We start from the raw sequence: 23967 nt of genomic DNA, 5'->3' as shown, positions 1-23967 counted from the left end.
CAGCAGCGAGTGAACTTAGGGGATATGCCATGTATTGCTTACCCCGTAGTAGTGTGAATGCCTAGTATGTAAGTAGCAATAGTCTTTTTGCCTACTTTATACGTTAAAGACAACAGAAGCTTACATGGTCGGTCGGAGACGTGATAGCAGAGAATTTACCGTTTAGTATTGCGCTTTTCAGAGCTTTCACTGTTCCACTTTTGTGGTACGCGCTATTCGAGTCTTTGGCATTGGTGAAGAAGATATTCCTCCTTTGACGTAATGACTGCTGCTGCTGTCAATGACGTTGCGGCCCCTGCGCAGGAAAGTCTTCTGGATCGCCTCTGGCCCATGTTGCGTATGTTTCTGCTCTACTACGCGGTGACGTCCGCCGTCAATTTGTTTGCTCCACGACCACAGCACGAGCCTCAAACCACAAACGTAGTTGTGAAAAATGCGGACAACTCGAATAGTGGCCCCCACTCGCTCGAGCAACTTCAACATTTCCACAACTCGTTTCACCTTGGCGCACGTATTAACCTCAGAGTGTATGTCACTCCTGATGATCACTTTTCGTTCATTGACGTCGAGACAAAGCAGGAGGCGCTGCGGTGGTTCGAGGAGGCGCTTTCGTATGATAGTACGCCCAATGCGGATCGCGAAGACGGTGTGTGGAATCGAAAACTTAACGTTACAGTTGACGATCACCTTCTTTCCAATGGATCGGTCTATGCGCACGTGTTTGTAACCAAGGATGGTTGCTCTCCCAATCCGGCAGACAGCACCTACGACGCTATGGGTTCGCTATACCGATCAATTGCTCTCACAACCTTTCGATCGCCACCCAAGATTGTTAAGAAACGCAATTTATTAGAAACGCATACACTTGAGCAAGAAGAGGCGAAGACTCTTCAGCTCGCTGATATAGACTCTGGCGCTTACATTTCAATGTGGAAACCTTCATTGACCATAAATGTCGTGCTAGATCATTCGACGTATTCCACCCGGCAGCCGCCACCATCGTTTGTGTCGACTGAGATGGATATTGATAATGACACGGGATTGTACTCTCCGGTTCTCTTTATAAACGAGTTTTGGATGCTGGAGGAGCATTTGATCCCAGTCAATGATACACGTACAGCCTTGCCATTAGACATCTCGTTTTACACGCTGCCAATGTACAAATACGCACTGTACACGCAAATGGAACAGAATTTCCGCAATCAAGAGGCAACAGGCGCATCCTCAAGACGCGATACAGATAATATGAAGAGTCTGTTTATTGATACAAATCCTTACCTGTTGGCAGTAACAATGGTAGTGTCAATGCTGCACTCACTTTTTGATTTTTTGGCATTTAAGAATGATGTGAGCTTCTGGAAAAACCAAAAGTCTTTTGCAGGCTTGTCACTGCGTACGATCGTGCTCAACTTGTTTTTTCAACTCGTGATTTTCTTGTACCTGATGGATAATGATACGTCATGGCTAATCCTAGTTCAATCGGGCATTGGTCTTGCTATTGAAGTGTGGAAAATCAAAAAGGCAGTTGTTTTCTCTCGTGATGCTAATAACAAAATTGTGATATCAGGCGCGGAAAGTTATGAAGACTCTCCCACTGCGGAACATGATCGCGTCGCTGTGGCGCATTTGTCGTATGTTTTGTATCCACTCATTGTCGGACAGGCTGCTTATACGCTTATGTATGGTGTACACAAAAGCTGGTATTCGTGGGTAATTGCAAGCCTAACTAGCTTTGTGTATGCGTTCGGCTTTATTATGATGACGCCTCAATTATATATTAATTACAAGCTGAAGTCGGTGGCGCACTTGCCATGGCGTGCTATGGTGTACAAGTCCTTGAACACATTTATTGATGACCTGTTCGCCTTTGTAATTAAAATGCCGTGGATGCACCGCCTGAGTTGCTTCCGTGACGATCTCATTTTCTTTATTAATTTGTACCAGCGGTGGAAGTACCCAGTGGATGTAAAGCGCACAAATGAGTTCGGACAAGGCCCGTTGGAAAGCAAGGATGCGTTAGTTTCCGTTGAACGTCCTGCAGTGTCCGATAGTGGCATACCTAAATCGATCTTAGAGGCTCTGGCCGCAACCGTTGACGCGACAGAAGAGATTTCACCTCTGCCGTCTTCTCCGCCCTCGACAGAGTATATGATGGCTAACTTTGCTAATACCGTCGATCAGAAAGCTACATAAATAATTAATAGTGGTACGATTGATAGATATGATGCAGGCGAAATCTACATGAAGACGGTAGACTTTTATACATTGTATGTATTGCTGTTTTTTTTTGTTGACTATGTGCACGTAAAATAGGTACTTAAATGCAGGTGTCTTTGACATTGCGCGTTAAAATTTCGTACATACATTTCAACATATATTTAGAGAGATGTTTTTGGTATGAATCCAAGTCGCTGATGTCTCGGTTCACGTAAACTGGTGAAGTACAATGATTATATTATGGGCTTACATTCAATACATTAATTTGACGCAACGGCCGCACTTTAAAACCAATAATCTTAGTGCTTCAACGCATCTTTCTTGGAATACGGCTAACAGCTTATATATTTCTATAACAAGAATCAAAATTACATTTCTTTTTTCATAACATTCCTGCTCTTGCCATTGCTGCCCATTCGTGTATATCTTTTATCTCGTATGCGGAATCTCGTCCGCCGCTTACTCAATTATGCAATCAATCCCACTTTCTCCTCGAAAAGTCTCTTTCAAGCTTCGGAAACGTCTCAGGCGATTCTTGGCCCCTTTCAGTTTTCGCAGTCTTTCTGTTCATCAGCAATCGGTGGTGCAGGTCCCACTTTTTCATTTCTTAAAGCTGCCATTCAAGCAGTCAATTCTGTTAGATCTGTGGTTAAAAATTGACAATCCGGTTGCTCCGAAGATTGACGAAGCGCCTTGAACCTCTCTGTGATATTCTGTCGAGGTACAAAATCTGTTTGCGTTTCGTAAAAGTTGACGCAAGAGTAGCATAGGAGAATTTTTTCAAAAGACCTTTTTTCATTTCAATGCCAATTTATCAATGGTGCACTGTAATTTTTTCTCCAAGCTCTTAGAAGGGCTCTCGATCTGTCATCTGCCAGCAGTTTTTCAGCCTTTTAAAAGCCTCGGTCCGCCTCTATATAAAACTCAATGGCATGCAGTTGATTGTCGCACTGAGAAGCTTTCTCCAATGCTGCAAACGGTCATCAAGAGCCTTTTTTCTTGAACCATTATTCTTCTCTAGCTGCCCCCCTTTTAAAGCGTGCTCCAACCGCTGGCGAGTATCCTCTGCGTCTACAAAAAAAACTCAAGAATTTGCGTTTTCGTCGCCGTTTGATACAATTTCGCACGCCTGACATCATCTAAAAGCCGCACAGTGATATGTTGTATTTTTTTTAGTCTTTTCTGAATTCAGAGCATTAAGTACACAGCCAACAACTAACTTTCTTGATTAAATGAGCCTTAAACAATAATTATCATTTACATTATGGTTGTGATACTAATTGCTACCAAGACCACAATCACTGACGACATTGTCGCCTGAGCGGCGCAATTGCTGGTCTTGCTGCCGCTATTGTCCGAAGGTGCATACATGCTACCCGTAGCTGAGTCTGTGCTTGAGTCACTAGCGCTCATTGACGACCCATTGTCCTCCATTGGATTGACAGGAAGTTGTAGTTCTGGAAAGGATGAAGGTTCACTACAGTCAGGGCCAAAGACCGAACAAACGAAGCAAATTTGTGAGTACAGTTCTCGCCTGCAACCATTCGGAGCATTGGCGCATGTAGCACTATTCTCGTTGCACTTGGGGTTTGCTGACGTGAGGGTGTCGATAGAAGGAAGGGGAACCATGTTGGTAGTGCTAGCGGCAAGTTCATTGTACATATTGACCATCGTAAACGTTCGATTAAAATTTGCGTTTTCATCTTCTGGGTGTTTCCAAAAGTCAATTGCCTGTTCCATTTTAAAACCATTTCCAGTATTTGTCGCTTTAAACTCCACCCCACCGTCTTTGCAAAAATCCCGATAATTGCGATACCCCATGGTTGTAATTCCCACGAGGTCGTCGATGTTCAAAAAGCCCAAAATCTTGTAACTAAAGTTGCAATTGTCACCGTCTGGGCGAATGCCAATGCCACAGAGACCTCCTGGGTATTGAGTGCGACACTTGTCCGTTTTGTCAGCACGCATCTTTTGAGCGCATGAGCCCGGATATGAAAACCAATAATTGCCAGGATACGGAGCACGCGGGTCGGACGTTTGCAGGTTGCTGCCTACCATTGGTCCAATGTCCATTGTCTTGTCCAAACCATAATACAATTCGCAATCCTCTGGTAACTCATTGCCCTTGTCCGTGCACTTGCCGCCATCCACGGCAACAAATTCGCCATACTCGGGAGGAGAGTGGTTCTCGTAGTATTTGATCCCATACGTCGGCTGCACAATCGTAATTTCGTAAAAGACAATGTATTGCATGTTGTTCTTGCGCTGACACGGAATTGATTGCTCCTTTACATTAATCCCTTCGGCCTGCACGAACATAAGAGCCCCCTCTACCGATGCAGTGTTCACTGTGTCTAGATTGTTCCGATAAGCAGCTTCAATCGTGTCACCATATTGCGACAACCACATTCGAGCCTTGTCATTCCAAATTGGAGCATCTCCTTGCACACGGGCTTGTATCGACGTGACCGCTTTCATGTGCCAGCCTTCATTGGCATTCGAGGATGAAGATGATGTCGAAGACAGAATGGAAACGTCCGCAGCTTTCACGTTCGAGTTGGCTTCGAATGTTACACTCAACGATACTACCTGGAATACATACAACAGACCGAAAGGACGCCACATTGCAGAAGATTGAATGACGCTTAAGCTTTACAATTGATAATGAAAGAATACATCGTGACATCACCCTAACGGGCTGTCATTCCAGATTGGCGCAATGGAAGTCTCCTTTGCGTGAAAGTTGAGTACTTTTGACTCAAAGAATGCGATGAAGCGACATCAATCTTTTTCAATGAAATATACACTCGAATTGTGGTATGCATCAAAGTTATTTTAGGAAATTGTCGAGGACTTAACTTTTTTAAGAAATTCGTTCTGAACAGCGATGATGTATCAGATTAGGTACTGAACGTATATAATTGGTGGTCTTTAGGGGAACGCTCGATGCTCTTATATGCGCAGATAGAGCGCATGTGACGGCGAGAAGAATTAATAACAGCTCGGGGTCGAAGCGGCAACTTTCTTCGACTGCCTTGATTGTAATAATGCTCAAAATATGAATGAGAAGTTAAGAGACAGTGAGTGACCTTGCAGGAATAGCTGCATTGAAAGTCTTTGCGACCAATTGGCAGTTCACGTGAAGCAACCTTTGAAGTCAGGTGTAACAATCGAGCGTCGGGGCCTCTCGTGAAATATTATACTTATTGTGCAAGTGCCTCAACGCACAAAAAGCGTATTAATTAATTTTCGTCCTAAAACTAAGACTTAAATCATGTTTCTGAACTATAGGTATTGGAAATGATCCGCAGTATATATTTCGTGATTGAAACTCCATTATCTGAACATAATGAGATTGATAAATTATAATTTCAATTACTCCAAGGGCTGTGTAAGGCTGAGTTGTCGATTATAAGTGCTGTGAATCAAGGTGGCAGAGAGAGTGGCAATCATTCCACGCCACTTGCAGCGTTGCTTTATTAAATTAGCTTTAAAGCATGGTATGTCAAATGTGAAACGAAACCTTCATAATAAGCTGCGGCTATGCCAGCCGTTAATTATGACGTGATTTGATTTTCTTAAATTGTGGCTGTTAGCCAGTGGTTCGCAATCGAGAGCACCGACAAACGCTTGATGCTGATGTTAGTTCCAACGTCCAAGGCGCAGGTATCTTTAATCACCCGTAGGGTCGTCAGAAAAGATTGAGCCAGAAAGGTAGGCGCTGTAGAATAGCGAAGAATAATCAGTATGTTGAGTTGAAGAAATAACGCGTACCACTACGCAACCAGAGATCATAACCTCTTACAAAAACACTGCAGAAAATGGGTGAAGAGTCCCAAATTGAAAAGATCCAATTGCCCTTTAGAATGATGGAAGCGTTCCCCAATTCTTTTTTCAATTCATTTTTTGCTATAGTCGTAATTGCGACCAGTTGTAATGAAACGCTGCATGAGCATGTGAAAATACTATTGACAATGTGCAGGTGGCATTGCCGGAAGAGATCCAAGAAAGGTGACTTTTCTGACATCAACTCCAGACGAACAGCTATAGTCAGTAGTGGAGAAGCGATAGAAAAAGAGGCACTAAATGAGCTCGCTACGGTGCGCAGCGGCCGTTTAGAACAGCGCGTCCAGCTCGAAGGGGCATCAGGCTCATTTCCTAATATCAAATCGAATCACCGTTGTAGAAATACTTTGAAATTGCGTGCTTATAAATGTGAATTTACGACAATTCATTAAACGCTCAAATTGGCTGCAATCGGATGTCGAAACGACATGGTTCTAGTATGGCGTGACCAGCATTGACTGTAACTGCATTTAATAGATAGTGATTGGTCAAGCATTCTCACTAAAATGTCGAGAAGCTGGTTGTAGGAGTGTAAAAACAAATGAGGCTTTTATAACGGCTTTTATTAACTAGACTTTGGCAATTTCGATGAAATGTGGAATAAGGTAGACAGTTTTAGATCTACAACATTGCCACTGATGCCCTAATAGCTCCAACGCGCTGTGAAAGCGATGGTGCGCTATGAAACTTTGGTTATATCTTAATGAGCTCCACATCCGCTACTTGAACTGCAACTTTCATCCCTGTCGCACATTACTTGGCAGCGAATCTGTAGCAGCGAGATAGGGAAAGCCATTTAATATGCTTACTAAATTATGTAAGAATTGTCGATAATAGTGTTGCTTTCCACGTAACGCTTTCTCGTTGCCAAGAAACTGGTATTTTAAAACGCTGACTTGACAAAATAGCGCTTGTTTGTGAGAAATGGGCATCACTACTTGACAATCGAGCCCGCATAGTATTGGTATTTTGTCTGAAAGCACTGAAGCTGCCAAGGATACTTGTCGACTCTGCATTGTTGGACGAACAGTATCCGCTAGAGCGCAATGGCTCCACAAAATATTTTTCCTCGCACCAGTTTTCATCAAAATAGTCTTGAATTTCTTCTTCTTCCGAGCAACTCAAGATGGACAGGTGTATCGAGGTCATGCGAGTCGCCAATCTCTAGTTCGACAAATCCTTAAATGGCTGATAACAAAGCAGCAGAACGCACAAGAAAGTCGCGTCGAATTCTAAATGGCTTCTGAACCATTCAGACCAGTCAGCCTCTCTGTCGCCAGAGCCATTGAGGAGTCATTGGCGTTTCAATAGCAACTGAATAAGATAAACTATTGCAACGTCAGGCTTATTATGGATGCTAGCAATTTACAAAGTTTATAACTTTCTTACAATTCTTATCGAACATGTATTTTTTAGTACAAACAACACATACCACATCAGTTTTGCGGTTTTCAGTTGATTGAGCAATTAAGAGAGCTCTAGAGTCTTTTTTGCTGATACAAATGTGTTTTTAGCATTTATAACTTTTGCATGGATTAAATCTACAGATACTGTGTCACGCCATTCCGTTGGAGGTTGTCGACCCTCCGATGGTATATGGCTTAATGTTCTGCGGCGTTACTTCGTCCGATGGGCAATAGACTGCACTGGAGATTATCGTACGAAATCATGTTTTGCCAGAAATGTCGATCAATCAAGTTATACAGCTTCTATTGCGTTAAATGAAGTTTCTGGACAATGATTTTCAAGAGATTGTCTGCTCTTGCTTTGCGATTGCCATTGCTGTTTCTTGGCTCTGTCCAATGCATTTTCTTGACTCGGTTGATCGAAACGTAGACGTATAATCAGCCAACACTAATTAGGTCTTTCGCTTGCCGTCCAACAAGCCAAAAGGCTCTTCCACTGATGCAATTTTAAGCATCATACCTTGAGCAGCACAGCCTCGAAAATCAAAGACGATACATACTCGGTTAGTATTGTGAATTCACGTAAATTTCTAAATATAATGCACGACACATCGTTCAACTTCTCGGAGCTTTAAAAAAGGAACGTCTCAAATGTATTCCTCATACATAATCAGAATGACTTTAAACGGTAGAGAAAAATTAAGAACAACATTCCCATATCATTTAAGAACTAAATTCAACAAATGAACGCTAATTACATTTCCACCAATGTGATCGTTGCTCCAAACAAAGCATTGGCTACATATTGGATATAAAAAAAAGCTAGCACCCTCAATCCATGGCCACCTGCCCCACAGGTCTCAGAGATCGCCCTCTTACGCCGAAGAAAAGCACATGCCGATAAGGAAAAGTGTCTACATACCGTCGTAAATCGCAGCGGTCTTAGTTCGCCTACGGCACGTCGACTGCGTTCTCCTTGCGGTGGTCGAACATTTTTAACGCCTTCCGATTTTCCTTCTTCTGACATGTACCTTCACCCTTTGCGTCAACTTTGCACTCGACATTTTCACCAATACAAGATCGGCTCCAAGTGGCGCCTCTATGTTTTACGCCACAGCATCGATCACCTATCCCCGGATTAGTTTTTAGACATTGGCCATAAGTGCTCGATGTTCTTAAACAGAATAAATACGTTTGATTGCACCTAACAGCCTTATCCTCCCACTCGCACTGCTCGAGATATTCCGCAATTTTAGAATGCATGGTCAGACGTAGATGGAGCGAGATCACACTGACAGGGACAGCAACTGCACCCACGAGAAAAGCGATGAATGAGAGCTTCATATTGAGGACTGAAGGCTAGAAGGTGGATTGAGAAATGGATGGCGCATGCCAAGCCAATCTCTGATTTGGATCCCATATCTTTGTCAATGGAGCTTCTAAACTGAATAATACAATAATAAATTCAATTAAACAGAGTATCGGTTTCTATAAATCGATTGCATATTATTGGTAGAACATTACACTCGAGAGGATGAACTGAGAACACATTTAATATATCAGATAATTGAGGCTTTTACTTATAACACTTTTACTAAATATCGATTCTTGTTTTATGAAATCTAACTGGTTAGATATGGTCGAATTAATTGCGCTGATTAAAAACTAAGAGCAAGCTACAGCAGTGAGCTTTCTTCTACCATCATCATAATTTTTTTCAGTACGAAAGGTGGCTTAATCGGTAAAGGCCACGATCTTGGTAGAAACAATTATTTTACAGAGCATTCCTGTCAAAATAAAGCCATCCTTGTGCTCAATTTTCCATCTGTTTAACCTTTTCAAAAAAATATAACACTCGTGCTAAACCTCAACGGATATTTTTTTTCTAATTTTGTCGTTTTTTCAGCCTATTTTTGTGCTTTTAGGCCCAAAATTTGCTTCTTTGCTCTATTTCTCGTCAAAGTAGTACGGGTCAACGTCTCCGTGCGGGGCCAGCACCTCGGACGGCAGTGCTTCATCGTCCACCGCCATGAAAGTAGGATACGGCAGCGGCGTCTCAGCTATTTTTTTGCGTGCATCTGTCACACGGACGATGCCTCCGTTGTTGCCAGGCACACTGCCTTTCACGTACAAAAGATTGCGATCAACGTCGATTTTTGCAATCCACAAGTTGTCGCGGGTTACGCGTTTGCCACCCATACGGCCCGGCATTTTTTTGCCCTTAAATACTTTACCAGGATCCTGGCACTGCCCCGTGGAGCCCATATGACGTTGTGTCTTGGAATTACCATGAGAGGCTGGCTGCCCCGCAAAATTGTGGAGCTTCATGACACCTTGAAAGCCCTTGCCTTTGCTAATGCCACACACATCAACGTACTGGCCTGCAGTAAAATGCAGCGCTGATAACGTCATGCCTAGCGGCAATAGTGCATCCTCCGACACGCGAAACTCTTGCAGCTGCCGCTTGGCAGGCGCGCCCGCTTTGGCCAAGTGGCCTAGCACGGGTTTGCTCACGTTGTTGGGTTTACGCAAACCCACGCCAAGCTGCAAGGCATTAAACCCGTGACGATCCGCGGTCTTGACTTGGGTGACTTGACACGCTTCCACTTGTAACACCGAACAATTGTGGCGGTAGCCAAAGTGGTCCCACACTGGCATCATGCCAATCTTGACAGCCAATAAGCCGGTGCGCTTCTTCTCATGCGACCATACGGCGCTCACAGAATCATTGGAGATAGTCATAGCAGCTGTTGATAGCGACGATGCTAATGACAAAGGTTTCACCAGCGTTCTACCGCTGCTGCAGGCAAGACTACGCCACATACTTTGTACCGTTATTACACGAAAGACTGTCTAACCATCGACGCAATGGATGGATTTAATAGCTTAGTTTGATGTAGTCCACGCTACTTCATGTGGTTTGAAGGTACTTAGAATACTACGGTGATTAATTCCACTCGTGACTCCACGTACATGGCCTGGAGCTTCTTTCTTGCTCTGTGGTTCCAATCTACGAATCAATGAGACCACTACAGCATCTCGTGGCCTTCGTAGTGCTTCTATTTAGTGTGCTCTACTCATTGCCTTTAATGCTACGCGCAATTTGGTGGATCATTACTCGTCTCGTCGAAATTGTCGTACTGTTCGTAGGAAGTGGCAGTTTCTGGTGGTTCTTGCGCTCGTATCAATTGCAAAAAGAACAAGAACACCTCGACCACATGCTGGTAAAACTCCAGTATTACACGAGATACCGCGTGGGAAGTGGCAACTCCAGTAGCGGCATCGGAAGCAACATCCCAAGTCGCAATGTTCCGGATGATGCTGTCTCATCGAACAATTCCATGACCGAAGCTGGGTTTCAGCTGCGCGTACTTAAGCGATTACCTATTGGAGCGCACTTGCGAACATCCTGGAATTTACCCCCGGAACTCTGTGAGGAACTCACGAATTTCATTCAGTCCATTGGAAAGGATTATGTTCTTGAATGGTTTCACGACATCTCGTCTAACAAGGATTTTCTATCGGATGTGCACTTCCTTTTGGCCGAAGTATTAGGTGCTCTTGCGTCACGTGTCTTGGAAATTGACTCGTCGCAAGCCATGGCACTGGTAGCGAAAAGTCTTGAGCTCTTACGGCTTCATTTGGGGTGGTTTCGAGAAGCGTATGCCCACTTAGCCAAAGAATATCCAAATGTCTTTGATGAAGAAGATGAAAATGACTCGAATTTGTACAAACGCCAGGAATACGTCACGGCATTTGTCCAGCAATCACCCTTCCTTCATCCTGGATGCAAGCACCTCCCCAAAACCACCAAAACAAGTGCCGAAGCTTCTTATCTTCGTCATCTTGCGACGCAATTATTAACGCACTTACGGCCACAACTTGAACACCAATACCATACGAATCTCTTTGTCTCGATTGCACGGAATTTTCTTCGAGAAATCACGGCCTTTAAAATCCTTCAGCCATTAACACAGTACACCCAAGCACAGTACGCGAATGCCTTGATTCTATCGTGTCTCCAGTCCTTTTCAAGCACGAAAGCACGCGTTCCAAATCTTCCAAGTGCTAGCCATGGTGTGAATCTTGTACCGACAGTAAGTCTTTATCATCTCCGTTCAACATCGAGTTTTCTCTACAAAGCCACTCAACGTAGTGGTGAACAAGCTGAAGCCGCATTTCAAGCAATTGTCGAAGCAGTCGCTAGTGCGGCATCGACTGCGGCAACAGGAGCTATTGACTTTGTCTTGGAATCCGAAGACGAGATTGATTCAATGAATGGAATGGCTCTTGGAAATACTTTCTTTTCAAGTGATCGAAAAGCCCTACCATCCTTGTTTCCTCTTGACGATCGACTTTCCGTATCCAAAGCTGCTAAATTCATGCTTCCCACAAGTTTGTTGGCTCAAAAACATCCCAATGACGGGCATTTAAATCGTCGTCGTCCGACCCATTTGAAGGAATTGAAAAGTGCCAAAGTTAATCTTGGATCAACATTGAATTCCTCTATTGGGAAAGTCAAACGACGGTTCCAAACATTTGGAACGCATCATTCGAATATTGAAATGAATGATGTGCCATTGAAAAGTCCATCATCGATTCGAATGCTTCGCAAATCAAGTGTATTGGTGCCAAAACCATGGAAACGAGACGTTCTGGAAGGGGTGTCGACAATACGAAATGAACCACAGACGTTGGTTGTACCATCTACCTTGGAAATTGAAAAGAAGCCTTTTAGTCGTGGGGATCTTGATGAACATGAACAGGTGTCTTTAAAAACGCCACTACTGGGACGCCATCACGTTGTCGTATTACAGATTGAAAAAGCGGTTCAAAAGTATATGGAAATGTACAAGGAGCATCTGGAATTGCGCTCGTCGGTACGTTCTCGGGAGCTTTATGATCTTCTTTTTGCCGTCGAAGCCATTTGGATGTTTGGATTGAAAAGTCCTGTGTTGAAAAGATTGCATGAAAGGGAGTCCTTGCATTTGAATGGAGATGTGGTCCACACACCTCCAATGTCTCCTGAAGGTGAAAATGTAGGTTTTGTCGAGCGCATGTCGTGTGGCAGTTTTGAAACAAGTGACGTGGATACAAATGTGGACGAGAGTGGGGTGTTGTATTGGGACTTTTTAGCAATTGATCGACCTGGCGCGGATGAATTGAATCGTCATTGGCGATTTGTTATTGAAGAGTGTCCCGAGTGTTGCGCTAGTGATTCCTTTGTGTCGCCTCGTGGCATCCAATGGATTCTTGGAGCGTTAGCAAAAGGAATGCTTGGAACTTTTATGGCCGAAATTTGTACCCATAGTGACATGTTGGAACTCTTTTATGATCCATTGGCTGTAGTATACGATTGTCATCAAATGGATACAATTGTCCGATCACTTTTGCAAGTTGATGCGTACAAAATTTGTTTGGATGAATTTCTTGTAAGGAATATTAAAGAACACGAGGCCACACTTGTGTGGCCTCCTCGGTCATGGCACACGCCAGTAGTGCGTGTACTGGAACGTGTGTATGAAATTGAGCGATATGTAGCCATGAATGGCTGGGTGAAAGGAGCGGAGAAATCGTGGCCAGACTTGCCGTCGTCGGAATGGATTTGGGAAGATGAGTGGACACTCGAAAATGCTCATGAAGAAATGGGCGAAGGATCGGACAGTGAACCTTTACGCTCTGCATGGACATATGCCAAGACACTAGACGATGATTTTCATTGCATCAAGAAGCAAGGGGATGTCATTCGACGAAGAGAATGGAAGCGTCAAAGGTTTCAATTACCTCCAGTCTTAACATTAGCTTCTCCTCCCTTATCTCCGCAAACATTTCAATTGCCTTCGCCAGTTGCCTTTTCAAATGGCTACACTCGTGCCAAAACAGTAAAACAACGATTCATGAAACACGAGGCAACAAAAAAAGAAACAGGAATGATTGCGAAAGGAAAGATGCCACAAAAAAAAAAGCGTTCGACGAGTTTTGAAAAAAAAGGGCAACTAGAAAGTCCATCGATGCTTTCGGAATGTGAGGACTTGCCACCCGTTTCGACAAAACTTTCGGCGTATGTCCGAGCTCGAGCAACAATTCCGTCGCTACGCCGTGCTGTGTCAAATCGAAGTGTCATTTCTTCCATGTCCGAGGTTCAATCGCCATCAACTCGATTGTCAGGGACGGATGATCTTATGACGGAATACGAGCATGACGACGATGAGGAAGAAATACGATGCTTTGGCTGTTTGAAATCGTTTGCATTCCTTCAAGTGAGGGGCAAAACCTGTCAATTGTGTCATCAACGGGTGTGCACATCGTGTTTGCAAGGGTTTGCATTTCTCGTGTACCCGCCCCCATTGGACACATCAAAAAAGGCAAATGTTTGTGATAATTGCTACAATCACCTTGTGCAAAAGTACCGATTACGGATTGAGGCTCATGTTGGAAAGGTTGGCAATGAAAATTCGGATTTACGTGGCTCGAGTATTTCTAATCCATTGAATGGAAATTCCTTTCTTCATCAAAACTTTTATAATTTGCCATCTCCGACAAGCAGCAATAACAAAGGTGACAATTCTGCACCACTTTTTAGGCAATCCATAAGCCCTTTGAGTCCAAGTGGCAAAAGTACTTTATATGAAATTACGGTCAAAGTAAAAGAGGACAATGCCTATGCGTGGAGTGTTTTAAAGACATTTCACGACTTTGTGTTGCTCGAGGAAAACTTGATTGGCAAAGCAAAGAAACAAGAAGAAAAATGGGGCCAAGAGTGCCAACATTGTCATTGGAAAGGGGTGGATTATACGGAAATGAATGCCATTTACCCAATGTTAAGGACCGTTGCAATTGCAACGTTGACGTACGAAAAGCGACTGTACATGCTAGAGCAATTTTTGCAGCAATTGCTTGCATGTGATACATTGTGTCAAAGTCGAAGTGTCCAAAACTTTTTGTTGCTGGCAAATGCTTACGGTACACCTAAAACGGCCACTAATTTGTCGACGTCGGGGTGGGAAAACAGTAACGACCACCTGATATTTCCGGTTGCCGGTACACAGGGCAATGCAACTGGAAGTGCAACTTTGGGAACGAATGGGAATGTCCCTGTTGTTGACAAGTCGAAAAAAGGACGATGGAGTGCACTGGATGCAAATTTAAAAGAAACAAAGATGCAAGTGTTGCAAAAGATTGAGGTTAGTCTATTTGCCGTGCTAAGCGAATTGTTTGAATTCGACGGGATAGGGGTAGTGCGTCGACAGATTTTTGCCATGACACGGTCCTTTATTAAGGCATTTCTCGGGGCGTCGCACTTTCGAATGCTCGAGCGGCAATTTCTTTCATTTACAGACCCCAAGAAACTTTCGGGATGGATACGGCACCTGCGAGAATGCGTCTTTCCAAGTGACGTTAGTAATGAGCCATCTCCTTCCCCTCCCGACCTTCATGTTCTACGGAAAGACTGCCTTGAAGCGATTCTCGCTAGTTTTCCCTCAAAAGCGCTCTCGCTCTTTGGTGACACGGCTTGCGAAAATGCCGCATTAAAGTTGCACGAATTTTTGCAACACGAAGTGTTTGTCAAGAATTTGCTATTTAGTATCACGGATGAAGTATTGTTGCACTTGTTTCCGGACTCGACCACGTACAAAGGCAAAAAAGTTCCAACTTCTACTACTGAATCTGTTGTTGCAGCCACTACCACAGAAGAAGGAATAGGGTTGGCAATTGAGAAACACACGGTGTGGCAAGACACACCGCCCACTTCTCCCAGTTAAAATGCAAAAGTACTGAAGTAAGTGATTCCAATACAATAATTACTTCTGTTTTTTTTAGACCACCGATGGACGCTTGCGTTTCGTACAGCCCTCCTCGTGCTCCTTAATAGAGCGCTCTAAAGCCGCTAATTTCTGAGCCACACGACTTTTCTTTTTTGTACGTGCTTGCTGATTAATTTCCTTCAGTCGTTCTTTTCCATGTGCCTTCACGTCACTTAACGCAAATGTCGTGCCAGCTTGCAATACACGACTGGCCATAATATTTTCGAGGTTTTGATTAATAAAACCCGTCACCGCCTTGTTGCCGTGGTTTTTCATGCCACTACATCCGCGTCGAATTTCCGTCGTCGGGTCTAAAAATGAAATTGTTGCGCAATTTTAGTGGCAAATTTGGTCGGTCGTATGACATTGAGATGCTTAGAACGTACTGCCTTTCTTGGTAAATTTAGCGGCTGATTTCTTATGGGAGTACCTCACGGCTTTCTTTGAGGGTTTAGAAGCCATATTCTTGACGCTCTTCTTGCCTTTCTTGAGGTAGCCACTACCCTGCGCCATTTTGTCGACCAGTCAACGAAGTAGTATGTTGATTAAATATCGGACTTTGTCCGGTAAATTTGACTTTATTTTTACTAAAAATAACAACGAGTTTCTCTTACAATGTCGTGTAAAATAATATGCACGGAGCCAGAATGTGTAATGGACATTTACTTAATGAGTAAAATACCCTTTTATATAATTTTTAAATAGTTAGTTACTTAAATCCCATTTATTATGGGTAACAAATGTGGTCGCCGCCAGATATATAAATGGCGGCCAAAATCTATTTTTCATTAGCTAGGGTAAGGTTTTTAGATTTAAATAATTTAATAAAGTGCAGTTCCCCTTTTGATCTTAAAGCGTTAAGTGTCTTCCCAAGGCTTGCGCATTGATCTGTAAGAGATAGAAGCCTTTCTAAGGTATATCCTCTTGGGCACTAGTTGCCACTTGGTTCTACGAACCCCTGAATCCCTTGATCTAGAATTCTGTAAGCTTTAATAGCTTGTACGACTCCCTAAGTTGTTAAACCCATTAGTTCAATAGACTTAAGTGACTCTCTGAGTCTGAAAGTCTTCCTCTGACTTTAGCGAGGTAACTCCGCTACACCTGGTAGCACTCGTAGTCAATCTACGCCTGAGTCTTACAAGACTAATTTCTCACGAAAATGGAAGAGGTTCCAGAATTGTCAGAAGCGCAACGAGCCGCTTGTGACAAGCTCAAAACCTTATACGGGCTTGAGCACGTAGAATTTATTATCTCCTAGGGACCAGAGGTCCTGCATGCAAGGCTTGAAGCCTTCATGTGGTAGGAAGCCTCCCTGATCGGTCAGGTACAGGACCATTTAGCGGCATCTATGCCAACTCGGTACATCTCTGTACCTGACTCAGAGCCGAAGGCTCGCCCTCTAACTGTAAATGTGAAGACATTTGAGGGAAAAGAGGGAGAAAATCTCCCTTTTTGGATTGAGCAGATGGAAATGTACATTGAATTCGCCTTGTTCTTAACAGAACGGCAAAAGGTGGCTATGGCCATTTCCAAACTTGGAGGTAGAGCCATGGAGTGGGCAGTGGGCACTATCGTGCAGCACGTCCTTAAACGACGTCTTTCCCTCATGGGATTCGCTGAAACAGCAAATGATCAGCATGTTTGCACCGCCTGATCAGGCGTTTCGCATGCGAGCACGGCTCCTAGCGACTCGACAGGGTGAAAGAACCCTAGGGGGCTTTGTCCAGGAGTTGAGAACTCTCATTGCATCTATGCATCAAGACCCGGTGCAAGCAGCAATTGTAGTGACCATCTTTATGGGAGGTCTCAATGAGGGCGTTGCCCGGACGGAAGGTTCCGATCTCATCCGGCTACGTTCGAAGAGGCAGTTGCCATAGCGCTACGCGCCAAGTTTGACTTTAAGTCTGCTCGCGTTAGCACGCCTGTTTACCTTTTTTCGATCACATGGGTTCCGTCTAATAGAGCGAAACCTATGGATTTGAGCCTCGTTGAGGAAGGAGAAGAGGCTCTTCAAGCTGTGGAACAGCATAAGACCATCCGTAGATGTTATATGTGCGAAAACACGAAACATTTACGCCCTGCCTGCCCTCTACGAAATTCGCGTAAAGGTCGAAAGATCTCCAACTCCGACCTATACCAGAGATCTGGTACGGTGCGGGAAAACGTCGATACCCAGTAGGTGTGGGACGCCCTACTGGAGAAGACCTAGGCTCTTTAGAACCTCAAGGAGGTGAGAATATACAGAACCTTGCCCCAATCAGCTCGGTGCTCAATGGCACGGGGCGAGAGTACAAACCTGGCTTGCTAGTCGCTCAAGCGACTATAAAGGGCTTTGATAAGCCGTGGTCAATTTTAATTGACTCAGGAGCGTCTTGCAATTATGCTCGACGCCTTTTTTTTGAAGGAAGTTAACAATACGTTGAGGCGCTTAGAGCGCATGAAGGTGATGCAATCACTGTTCGCTTAGCGACTGGGACTCGTGTCACTGTTCCAAAGTTCCATTGAACTTAGGTCGAAAGTTTCAGGACTTTGACAGTATGGAACGCTGTCTCGTCCTTGATTTGGATTCGAGATATGATCTCATCCTTGGTATGGCCTGGTTAGAACACCATGAGCCATGGATCGATTGGTGGTCTAAGATCTTAGGCGCCACGCGCAATGTTCCTAGCAAAGTTTTGGAGAAACCTTTGCTAGGCAGCAAAAGCGCTATTGGCACGGATCATTGTATGAGTCTGTCAGTGTTTTAGACATTGGCATGTCTGTGTTATTAAACTTAAATGTTAAAAACATTAATTCTGAGCCCGACTCAGCAGAAATAAGTGGAACGGCACGTACTCCGTCGAGTGACGCTCGTTATAATAACGATTCACTAAACGCTGAAAGCATTGTTTGTCTAAGGCCGAATCATCAAGGGTGCAATATCCCTGAAATACGTGGAGTGGCATGTCTAAGTCCACCGAGTATGGTCGGCCGAGGTGGCATCATACTGAGTGTCAGTAGTGACACTGTTGGCGGTTCGCCAGGACCTCAAGGGTGCAATATCTCTGAGAAACGTGGAGTGGCACGTCTAAGTCCACCGAGTGTGGTCGGCCGAGGTGGCACCATACTGAGTGTCAATAGTGACACTATTGGCGGTTCGCCAGGAAATTTTGTGTCAAAACATCCAAATGCAAGTGAAGCGACACGTAAACGTTCGCTGGATAAGGAAGTTGAGTTCCCTAACTCCTTGTCGGATGTCAAATTAGACACCATGTCTTGTATAGCACCAATACAGGCTGGAAAACCCGGGGACGTGAATGTCCCGGCCTCTAAGAGGCGTATTGTCTCCACTCCAAGACCTCACAAAGTGATACGAGTGAGCAAGTACATACGCTTGTAAAAATATTGATATTAAAAAAACTGAAGAAATATTAGATAGAGACCATTATGGCTTGAAAAAGGTCAAGGAAAGGATCATTGAATATTTATCGGTTTTAAAAAAATCAAGAAAGATCAAAGGTCCTATACTTTGCCTTATTATGAAGGTGATAAAATAAGAGCAAATTATATGCTTTCAGATATTGATGGAAATAATATTAAATTTGTAAGCAAACTTTGTAAAACTGAAGAAGTAGACCAAGTTGGTATTGATGCTGCTAAAGAATTGCAAAAATAACATCCTTTAGTTAATTCTTTAGAGAAAAAGAATAAAAAATGGAGGATAGTATTTTCTAGTCATAGTTACGCGGAGACACTAATCACGCCTGTTTTAATTCCTACACTAATATCCTCTGCTTAAATTCCTATACTAATGTCGCCTGTTTACACTCCTATAGTAATGTCGTCTGTATAAATCCTGTACTAATATCGCATCTTTAATTTCTATACTAACACCGCCTGTTTAAATTTCTATACTAATGTCGCCTATTGAAATTCCTATACTAAAGTGGTCGAATTTGGCTCGGTTTCTTATAGCAATGGCACTTAGATCTTTCAATTCTCTATCATGCCCTTTCACCCAGCTCACTCCTATACAATAACACGTACATATAAATATCCTATGCATAAATCCCATACTAAAATNTCCAGCATCCAAAACTCGTTTATAAAGAGAACCGGAGAGTACAATCCCGTGTCATTATCAATATCCATCTCAGTCGACACAAACGATGGTGGCGGCTGCCGGGTGGAATACGTCGAATGATCTAGCACGACATTTATGGTCAATGAAGGTTTCCACATTGAAATGTAAGCGCCAGAGTCTATATCAGCGAGCTGAAGAGTCTTCGCCTCTTCTTGCTCAAGTGTATGCGTTTCTAATAAATTGCGTTTCTTAACAATCTTGGGTGGCGATCGAAAGGTTGTGAGAGCAATTGATCGGTATAGCGAACCCATAGCGTCGTAGGTGCTGTCTGCCGGATTGGGAGAGCAACCATCCTTGGTTACAAACACGTGCGCATAGACCGATCCATTGGAAAGAAGGTGATCGTCAACTGTAACGTTAAGTTTTCGATTCCACACACCGTCTTCGCGATCCGCATTGGGCGTACTATCATACGAAAGCGCCTCCTCGAACCACCGCAGCGCCTCCTGCTTTGTCTCGACGTCAATGAACGAAAAGTGCTCATCAGGAGTGACATACACTCTGAGGTTAATACGTGCGCCAAGGTGAAACGAGTTGTGGAAATGTTGAAGTTGCTCGAGCGAGTGGGGGCCACTATTCGAGTTGTCCGCATTTTTCACAACTACATTTGTATTTTGAGGCTCGTGCTGTGGTCGTGGAGCAAACAGATTGACGGCGGACGTCACCGCGTAGTAGAGCAGAAACATACGCAACATGGGCCAGAGGCGATCCAGAAGACTCTCTTGCGCAGGGGCCGCAACGTCATTGACAGCAGCAGCAGTCATTACGTCAAAGGAGGAATATCTTCTTCACCAATGCTAAAGACTCGAATAGCGCGTACCACAAAAGTGGAACAGTGAAAGCTCTGAAAAGCGCAATACTAAACGGTAAATTCTCTGCTATCACTTCTCCGACCGACCATGTAAGCTTCTGTTGTCTTTAAACGTATAAAGTAGGCAAAAAGACTATTGCTACTTACATACTAGGCATTCACACTACTACGGGGTAAGCAATACATGGCATATCCCCTAAGTTCACTCGCTGCTGCTTCCAGGACAGCAAAGGCGCCAAATCTAAGTCAAGGGGAAGCTGCTCTTTATACAGGCCCTGCCGACATGCCCTTCCCCCATTTGCCAGATACGATTTCACGCAGAAATCGACAATGGCTGCTGCTACTACTTCACTAAATCCACACTCCGTCATCGGCTTCTTCTTCCTCTTCTTCCTCGTCAGAGTCCGAATCCGAGTCCGAGTCGTCCTGCGGGTGCAGACGGTCGACCATGGACATGCGCTCTTCGGCCTGATTCGTTAGTTTCTTAAATAAACTAATTTGTTCTTCACTAAGGCCATCGTCGACCTCGTCGTCGTCATCTTCCCCGGCCATGGTAATGGACATTCGCGCACGTTCAATAACGCTATGCGCCTCATCCAATTGCCGCGCTAATGCAAAGTTCTTTTCTTCCACTTCACGCAGCACATCTTCTTCGTCATTTAAATGCATCTGGTCCTCGGCTTCCTCATCCGAATTCACGTCGGCATAATCGTTGCCACCTGTGGATGCTGGTGGTAAGCTAGACGTGTTTAAAGGAACCGTATCAGCTGCTAAACTTGTATTCGTTACTGCCGTTGCCATATCAGAGTCAATCGCACTCACAGGCGACGACATGAGCTCGGGCGACGCCGCCGGTGATACAACTACAGGTATAGACGAAGAAGGCAACTCGGGAAACACCAAAGTAGTCTCTTCGATAGGTAAAGTCAATTTCAAAGTCGAAGGACTCCTATGACCGTTCAGAGGTTCCATGTCGTCCGGCACAGTGCCAATAATGCCTGCATCCAAAGCCGTGCCAGGCGACAAGCTCTCCGCCATGGTGCGTGCACGTTGGGCATGAAGCTTCTTTGCTAATTTAAGATTGCCTTCCGCACGTGCACGCTCTTCTTCTTCAAGCAGAGCTTGTGCAAGTTCTTCAAGCCCCCGACGTTCACGTCGAGAACGGTCCAACGTGTTCTTGTGCGACCTCTCCGGCATCATGGATCCCGAACGACGAAGTTCATGAATCTCCAATAACTTGCGCTCGGCTTCCATGCGCGCCTTCACTTCTTCTGCTTCACGCGCTTCCATCGTCATGCGACTCGTGGCAGCGCGCATGGCCATTTCATGCATCAAAGAAGCTTCAGCACCTACTGCTTGCTCGTCTTCTACCACATGAGCTTGTTTCGTCAATATTGTCGACGCCGTTGCCGCACTCGCAAGTCCAGAATGGTTCAAGAACTTATCCCAACAATCTTTGCAATAAAACTCGCCATCGTCATCCATATCAAGCTTCGATTCGTTCTCCGTCGTCCCACATTCGGCACAAAACTTGGCCGTTGGTACAACGACCGGAATACTCATGACCGTTTGTAAATCGTCCATAATCTTTTGCACGTTTGCTTCCCTCAACGGTGGTGGCACCACATTCACGTCAGCATAATCGTCGCGTTTAAACCCTGAAATCACACCTGCCAACTCACTAATGACATTATTCTGACGTTTAACCACTTCTTCCGGTTTATGTCGCACAGCCAATGCCAGCACACGCTCCCGGGATTGCGCTTCCAAAATTTCTTCATACTTTTTCGCTTGACTCTTGACTTTTTCCAATGCTTCTTGCAGCACACGCGCTTCTTGTTCCGCACGTGAAAGCGCTTCTTTCGCAGGGGTTACACGCTCCGTTTTAACTTGATTGGAAATACATAACTTGGCTTGCACTCGTAACAAATGCGCTTCTTTTGAACCTTCTTCAATCGCGGTAATGGGAATGCCTGCAAAAATCGCATGGTCTAAATCCGATCCTTGCGACGCCGCGACTAATTCCCGTGCTACATCCAAAGGAATTCGTCTTCTTCGTTTCTGTCGATCACGATCGAAACGATCACGTTCCGTGGTCATACCACCACTCGATGGCGGCCTCTCGACAGGAGCCAATTCCGAGTCGTATAAAGGCACGTGTTGACGACTGGAAACTTTAATCACTTCACGTTGTGTGCTTGGATTCGAACGCACCGAGGAGACCGAAGCAGCCGACATCATGGACTCGCGACGTGTTCGACCTGGTCGAAAACGCAGTACGGCTGGCTTCGGAGAATGCTTGAGCATACGTAACGTGTCTTGATACGCTTCTCCTTCCACGGCTGTGCCATTCACCGACAAAAGTTCATCCCCCACTTGAGCATTTTGTAACCCACTGGCCGTTCCTTTTCCCGTGAGTTTACTCAACACGGGGACATCACGGTATCCTGGCTTTAGCTTGAGCCCCAAATCACCTTCTCGCCACACAATATCATAGGATCCAATCTCACTTGGTATGCCACTAACACTACGACTTCCTCCCGAGAATTCCAAGACGGACTTTTTCCGTGAAATACGACGACCCATGCGTTTAAATTTCAATACCGCGGGTTTGCGAATGGTTTTAAGCAATGAAATCGTGCTTCGAAAGCCCAGTGCTTTGGTTTCTTGACCATTTACCGCAACAAGAACGTCTCCCATAGTCGCACGTTCCATGCCCGTACCAGCGCCTTTACCCGTGATCTTCCGAATACAAGGCACGTGGCAATCATCGTCGTCTGGGCGTAAAATCATACCAAGAGGACCTTCAGTCCATACAACCGTATACTGTTCCCGTCGACGCGAGGAGGTACTGGAGCTAGACGATTTGCCCGTCTCGGACCATGTCGTGCCAGTAGATCCACGACTGCGGCGCGAGGACGAACGTGAGGGTTCACGATAAGGACTGGATGCACCATTAATGACGCGTGGGACACGAAAGCGTAGCGTCGCTGGACGTGGGATTTTCTGGAGTGTCTCGACCACAAGGTCATACCCTTGACGGGCCGTGTCCAAGCCATTAATGCTCACGAGCATATGACCAACGGCTACCTTCGCCAGTGCCGCTGCAGAATCTTGACGTGTAATTCGACCCACTACGGGTGGCATGTCTTCTCCAAGATCAGGTCGGAGCGTCAGACCAAGAGGGCCGTCGCCCCACAACACTTCGTACTCCATCCCCAATCGCCTTCGACAGCTTCTATAATTCGTATCGCGTACAATACGTCACCGTTATGCGCCACAGATAATACAGAGTTATACGCAACAAGGTCAAGTGGCACTGGCAACAACAGGCGTTGCGGGAAGACTTCTACACGCGAGCCAGAGCCTCCAGGAAGTCGTCTCGGACTTCTCCGATGCAAATGACTGTGCCACAGGGAGAAGCACAAATAAACCTTACGATGCGAGCGAGGTTTTTCAACTCGCATAAAGACGAGCCAGTGCATTTTCAGACTTTGAAATGTCCGACTTGCAGGCTCTTTGGTATTTCTAATCGGCTTTTTTAAAACAACGCTGATACGAATGAGTCCCGAGCTGAATGAATTCCAACGATTTTCATGTCGCGAGATGCTTTATAGGAGTATGTGCGATAACGGCGAACTTGTCGAACGATCGCAATTGTGTTTATAGAATTTCAACATCTGCTCGTATCCTTGTATATTTCCAAAACCCGCGAACCTTATCGATCACACTATTTGTACGTAGTGTGCTGAATTGGCA

The 23967-nt window shown here is 44.8% G+C and overlaps 11 protein-coding genes across 11 annotated transcripts; 3 read left to right on the top strand and 8 right to left on the bottom strand.

The window, feature by feature from the left end:
- Positions 1 to 261: 261 nt before the first annotated feature.
- On the top strand, positions 262 to 2193 carry CCR75_005305 (uncharacterized protein; the record flags this gene model as incomplete). The annotated part of the gene is made up of 1 exon (XM_067963387.1): positions 262 to 2193. One exon carries the CDS (start codon positions 262 to 264, stop codon positions 2191 to 2193), a length of 1932 nt encoding a protein of 643 aa, XP_067820493.1.
- Positions 2194 to 2692: 499 nt separating this feature from the next.
- CCR75_005304 (uncharacterized protein) lies at positions 2693 to 3016 on the bottom strand (the record flags this gene model as incomplete). Its single annotated transcript, XM_067963386.1, has 2 exons — positions 2693 to 2823; positions 2917 to 3016. 2 exons carry the CDS (start codon positions 3014 to 3016, stop codon positions 2693 to 2695), a joined length of 231 nt encoding a protein of 76 aa, XP_067820494.1.
- Positions 3017 to 3130: 114 nt separating this feature from the next.
- Positions 3131 to 3353, bottom strand: CCR75_005303 (uncharacterized protein; the record flags this gene model as incomplete). Its single annotated transcript, XM_067963385.1, is given in 2 exon segments — positions 3131 to 3288; positions 3302 to 3353. The coding sequence occupies 2 exon segments, from the start codon at positions 3351 to 3353 to the stop codon at positions 3131 to 3133; spliced, it is 210 nt and encodes a 69-aa protein (XP_067820487.1).
- Positions 3354 to 3474: 121 nt separating this feature from the next.
- Positions 3475 to 4842, bottom strand: CCR75_005302 (uncharacterized protein; the record flags this gene model as incomplete). Its single annotated transcript, XM_067963384.1, has 1 exon — positions 3475 to 4842. One exon carries the CDS (start codon positions 4840 to 4842, stop codon positions 3475 to 3477), a length of 1368 nt encoding a protein of 455 aa, XP_067820488.1.
- Positions 4843 to 7921: 3079 nt separating this feature from the next.
- CCR75_005301 (uncharacterized protein) lies at positions 7922 to 8813 on the bottom strand (the record flags this gene model as incomplete). The annotated part of the gene is given in 4 exon segments (XM_067963383.1): positions 7922 to 8004; positions 8228 to 8267; positions 8392 to 8489; positions 8501 to 8813. 4 exon segments carry the CDS (start codon positions 8811 to 8813, stop codon positions 7922 to 7924), a joined length of 534 nt encoding a protein of 177 aa, XP_067820489.1.
- Positions 8814 to 9416: 603 nt separating this feature from the next.
- CCR75_005300 (uncharacterized protein) lies at positions 9417 to 10292 on the bottom strand (the record flags this gene model as incomplete). Its single annotated transcript, XM_067963382.1, has 1 exon — positions 9417 to 10292. One exon carries the CDS (start codon positions 10290 to 10292, stop codon positions 9417 to 9419), a length of 876 nt encoding a protein of 291 aa, XP_067820490.1.
- Positions 10293 to 10489: 197 nt separating this feature from the next.
- CCR75_005299 (uncharacterized protein) lies at positions 10490 to 15232 on the top strand (the record flags this gene model as incomplete). Its single annotated transcript, XM_067963381.1, has 1 exon — positions 10490 to 15232. One exon carries the CDS (start codon positions 10490 to 10492, stop codon positions 15230 to 15232), a length of 4743 nt encoding a protein of 1580 aa, XP_067820200.1.
- On the bottom strand, positions 14061 to 15804 carry CCR75_005298 (uncharacterized protein). Its single transcript, XM_067963380.1, has 2 exons — positions 15661 to 15804; positions 14061 to 15585 (listed from the first exon to the last, which is right to left on the bottom strand). Exons 1-2 carry the CDS (start codon positions 15785 to 15787, stop codon positions 15287 to 15289), a joined length of 426 nt encoding a protein of 141 aa, XP_067820201.1. The 5' UTR covers positions 15788 to 15804; the 3' UTR covers positions 14061 to 15286.
- A 3472-nt stretch (positions 15805 to 19276) lies between these two features.
- On the bottom strand, positions 19277 to 20161 carry CCR75_005297 (uncharacterized protein; the record flags this gene model as incomplete). Its single annotated transcript, XM_067963379.1, has 2 exons — positions 19277 to 19282; positions 19370 to 20161. 2 exons carry the CDS (start codon positions 20159 to 20161, stop codon positions 19277 to 19279), a joined length of 798 nt encoding a protein of 265 aa, XP_067820205.1.
- Positions 20162 to 20559: 398 nt separating this feature from the next.
- CCR75_005296 (uncharacterized protein) lies at positions 20560 to 23424 on the bottom strand (the record flags this gene model as incomplete). Its single annotated transcript, XM_067963378.1, has 1 exon — positions 20560 to 23424. One exon carries the CDS (start codon positions 23422 to 23424, stop codon positions 20560 to 20562), a length of 2865 nt encoding a protein of 954 aa, XP_067820206.1.
- On the top strand, positions 20820 to 23548 carry CCR75_005295 (uncharacterized protein; the record flags this gene model as incomplete). Its single annotated transcript, XM_067963377.1, has 2 exons — positions 20820 to 20907; positions 21015 to 23548. 2 exons carry the CDS (start codon positions 20820 to 20822, stop codon positions 21161 to 21163), a joined length of 237 nt encoding a protein of 78 aa, XP_067820203.1. The 3' UTR covers positions 21164 to 23548.
- Between the last annotated feature and the right edge of the window lie 419 nt (positions 23549 to 23967).

Source organism: Bremia lactucae, linkage group LG1 (assembly GCF_004359215.1).
Source record: "Bremia lactucae strain SF5 linkage group LG1, whole genome shotgun sequence".
NCBI lineage: Eukaryota > Oomycota > Peronosporomycetes > Peronosporales > Peronosporaceae > Bremia > Bremia lactucae.
The sequence above is the reverse complement of the archived record's forward strand: the minus strand, read 5'-3'. Positions and strand labels throughout refer to the sequence as shown.

Coding starts and splice junctions, on each gene's coding strand:
- CCR75_005298 (XM_067963380.1), bottom strand. CDS start 15,787: ATGGCGCAGGGTAGTGGCTACCTCAAGAAAGGCAAGAAGAGCGTCAAG. Junction 15,586..15,660: donor TAAATTTACCAAGAAAGGCA/GTACGTTCTAAG, acceptor TTTCATTTTTAG/ACCCGACGACGGAAATTCGA.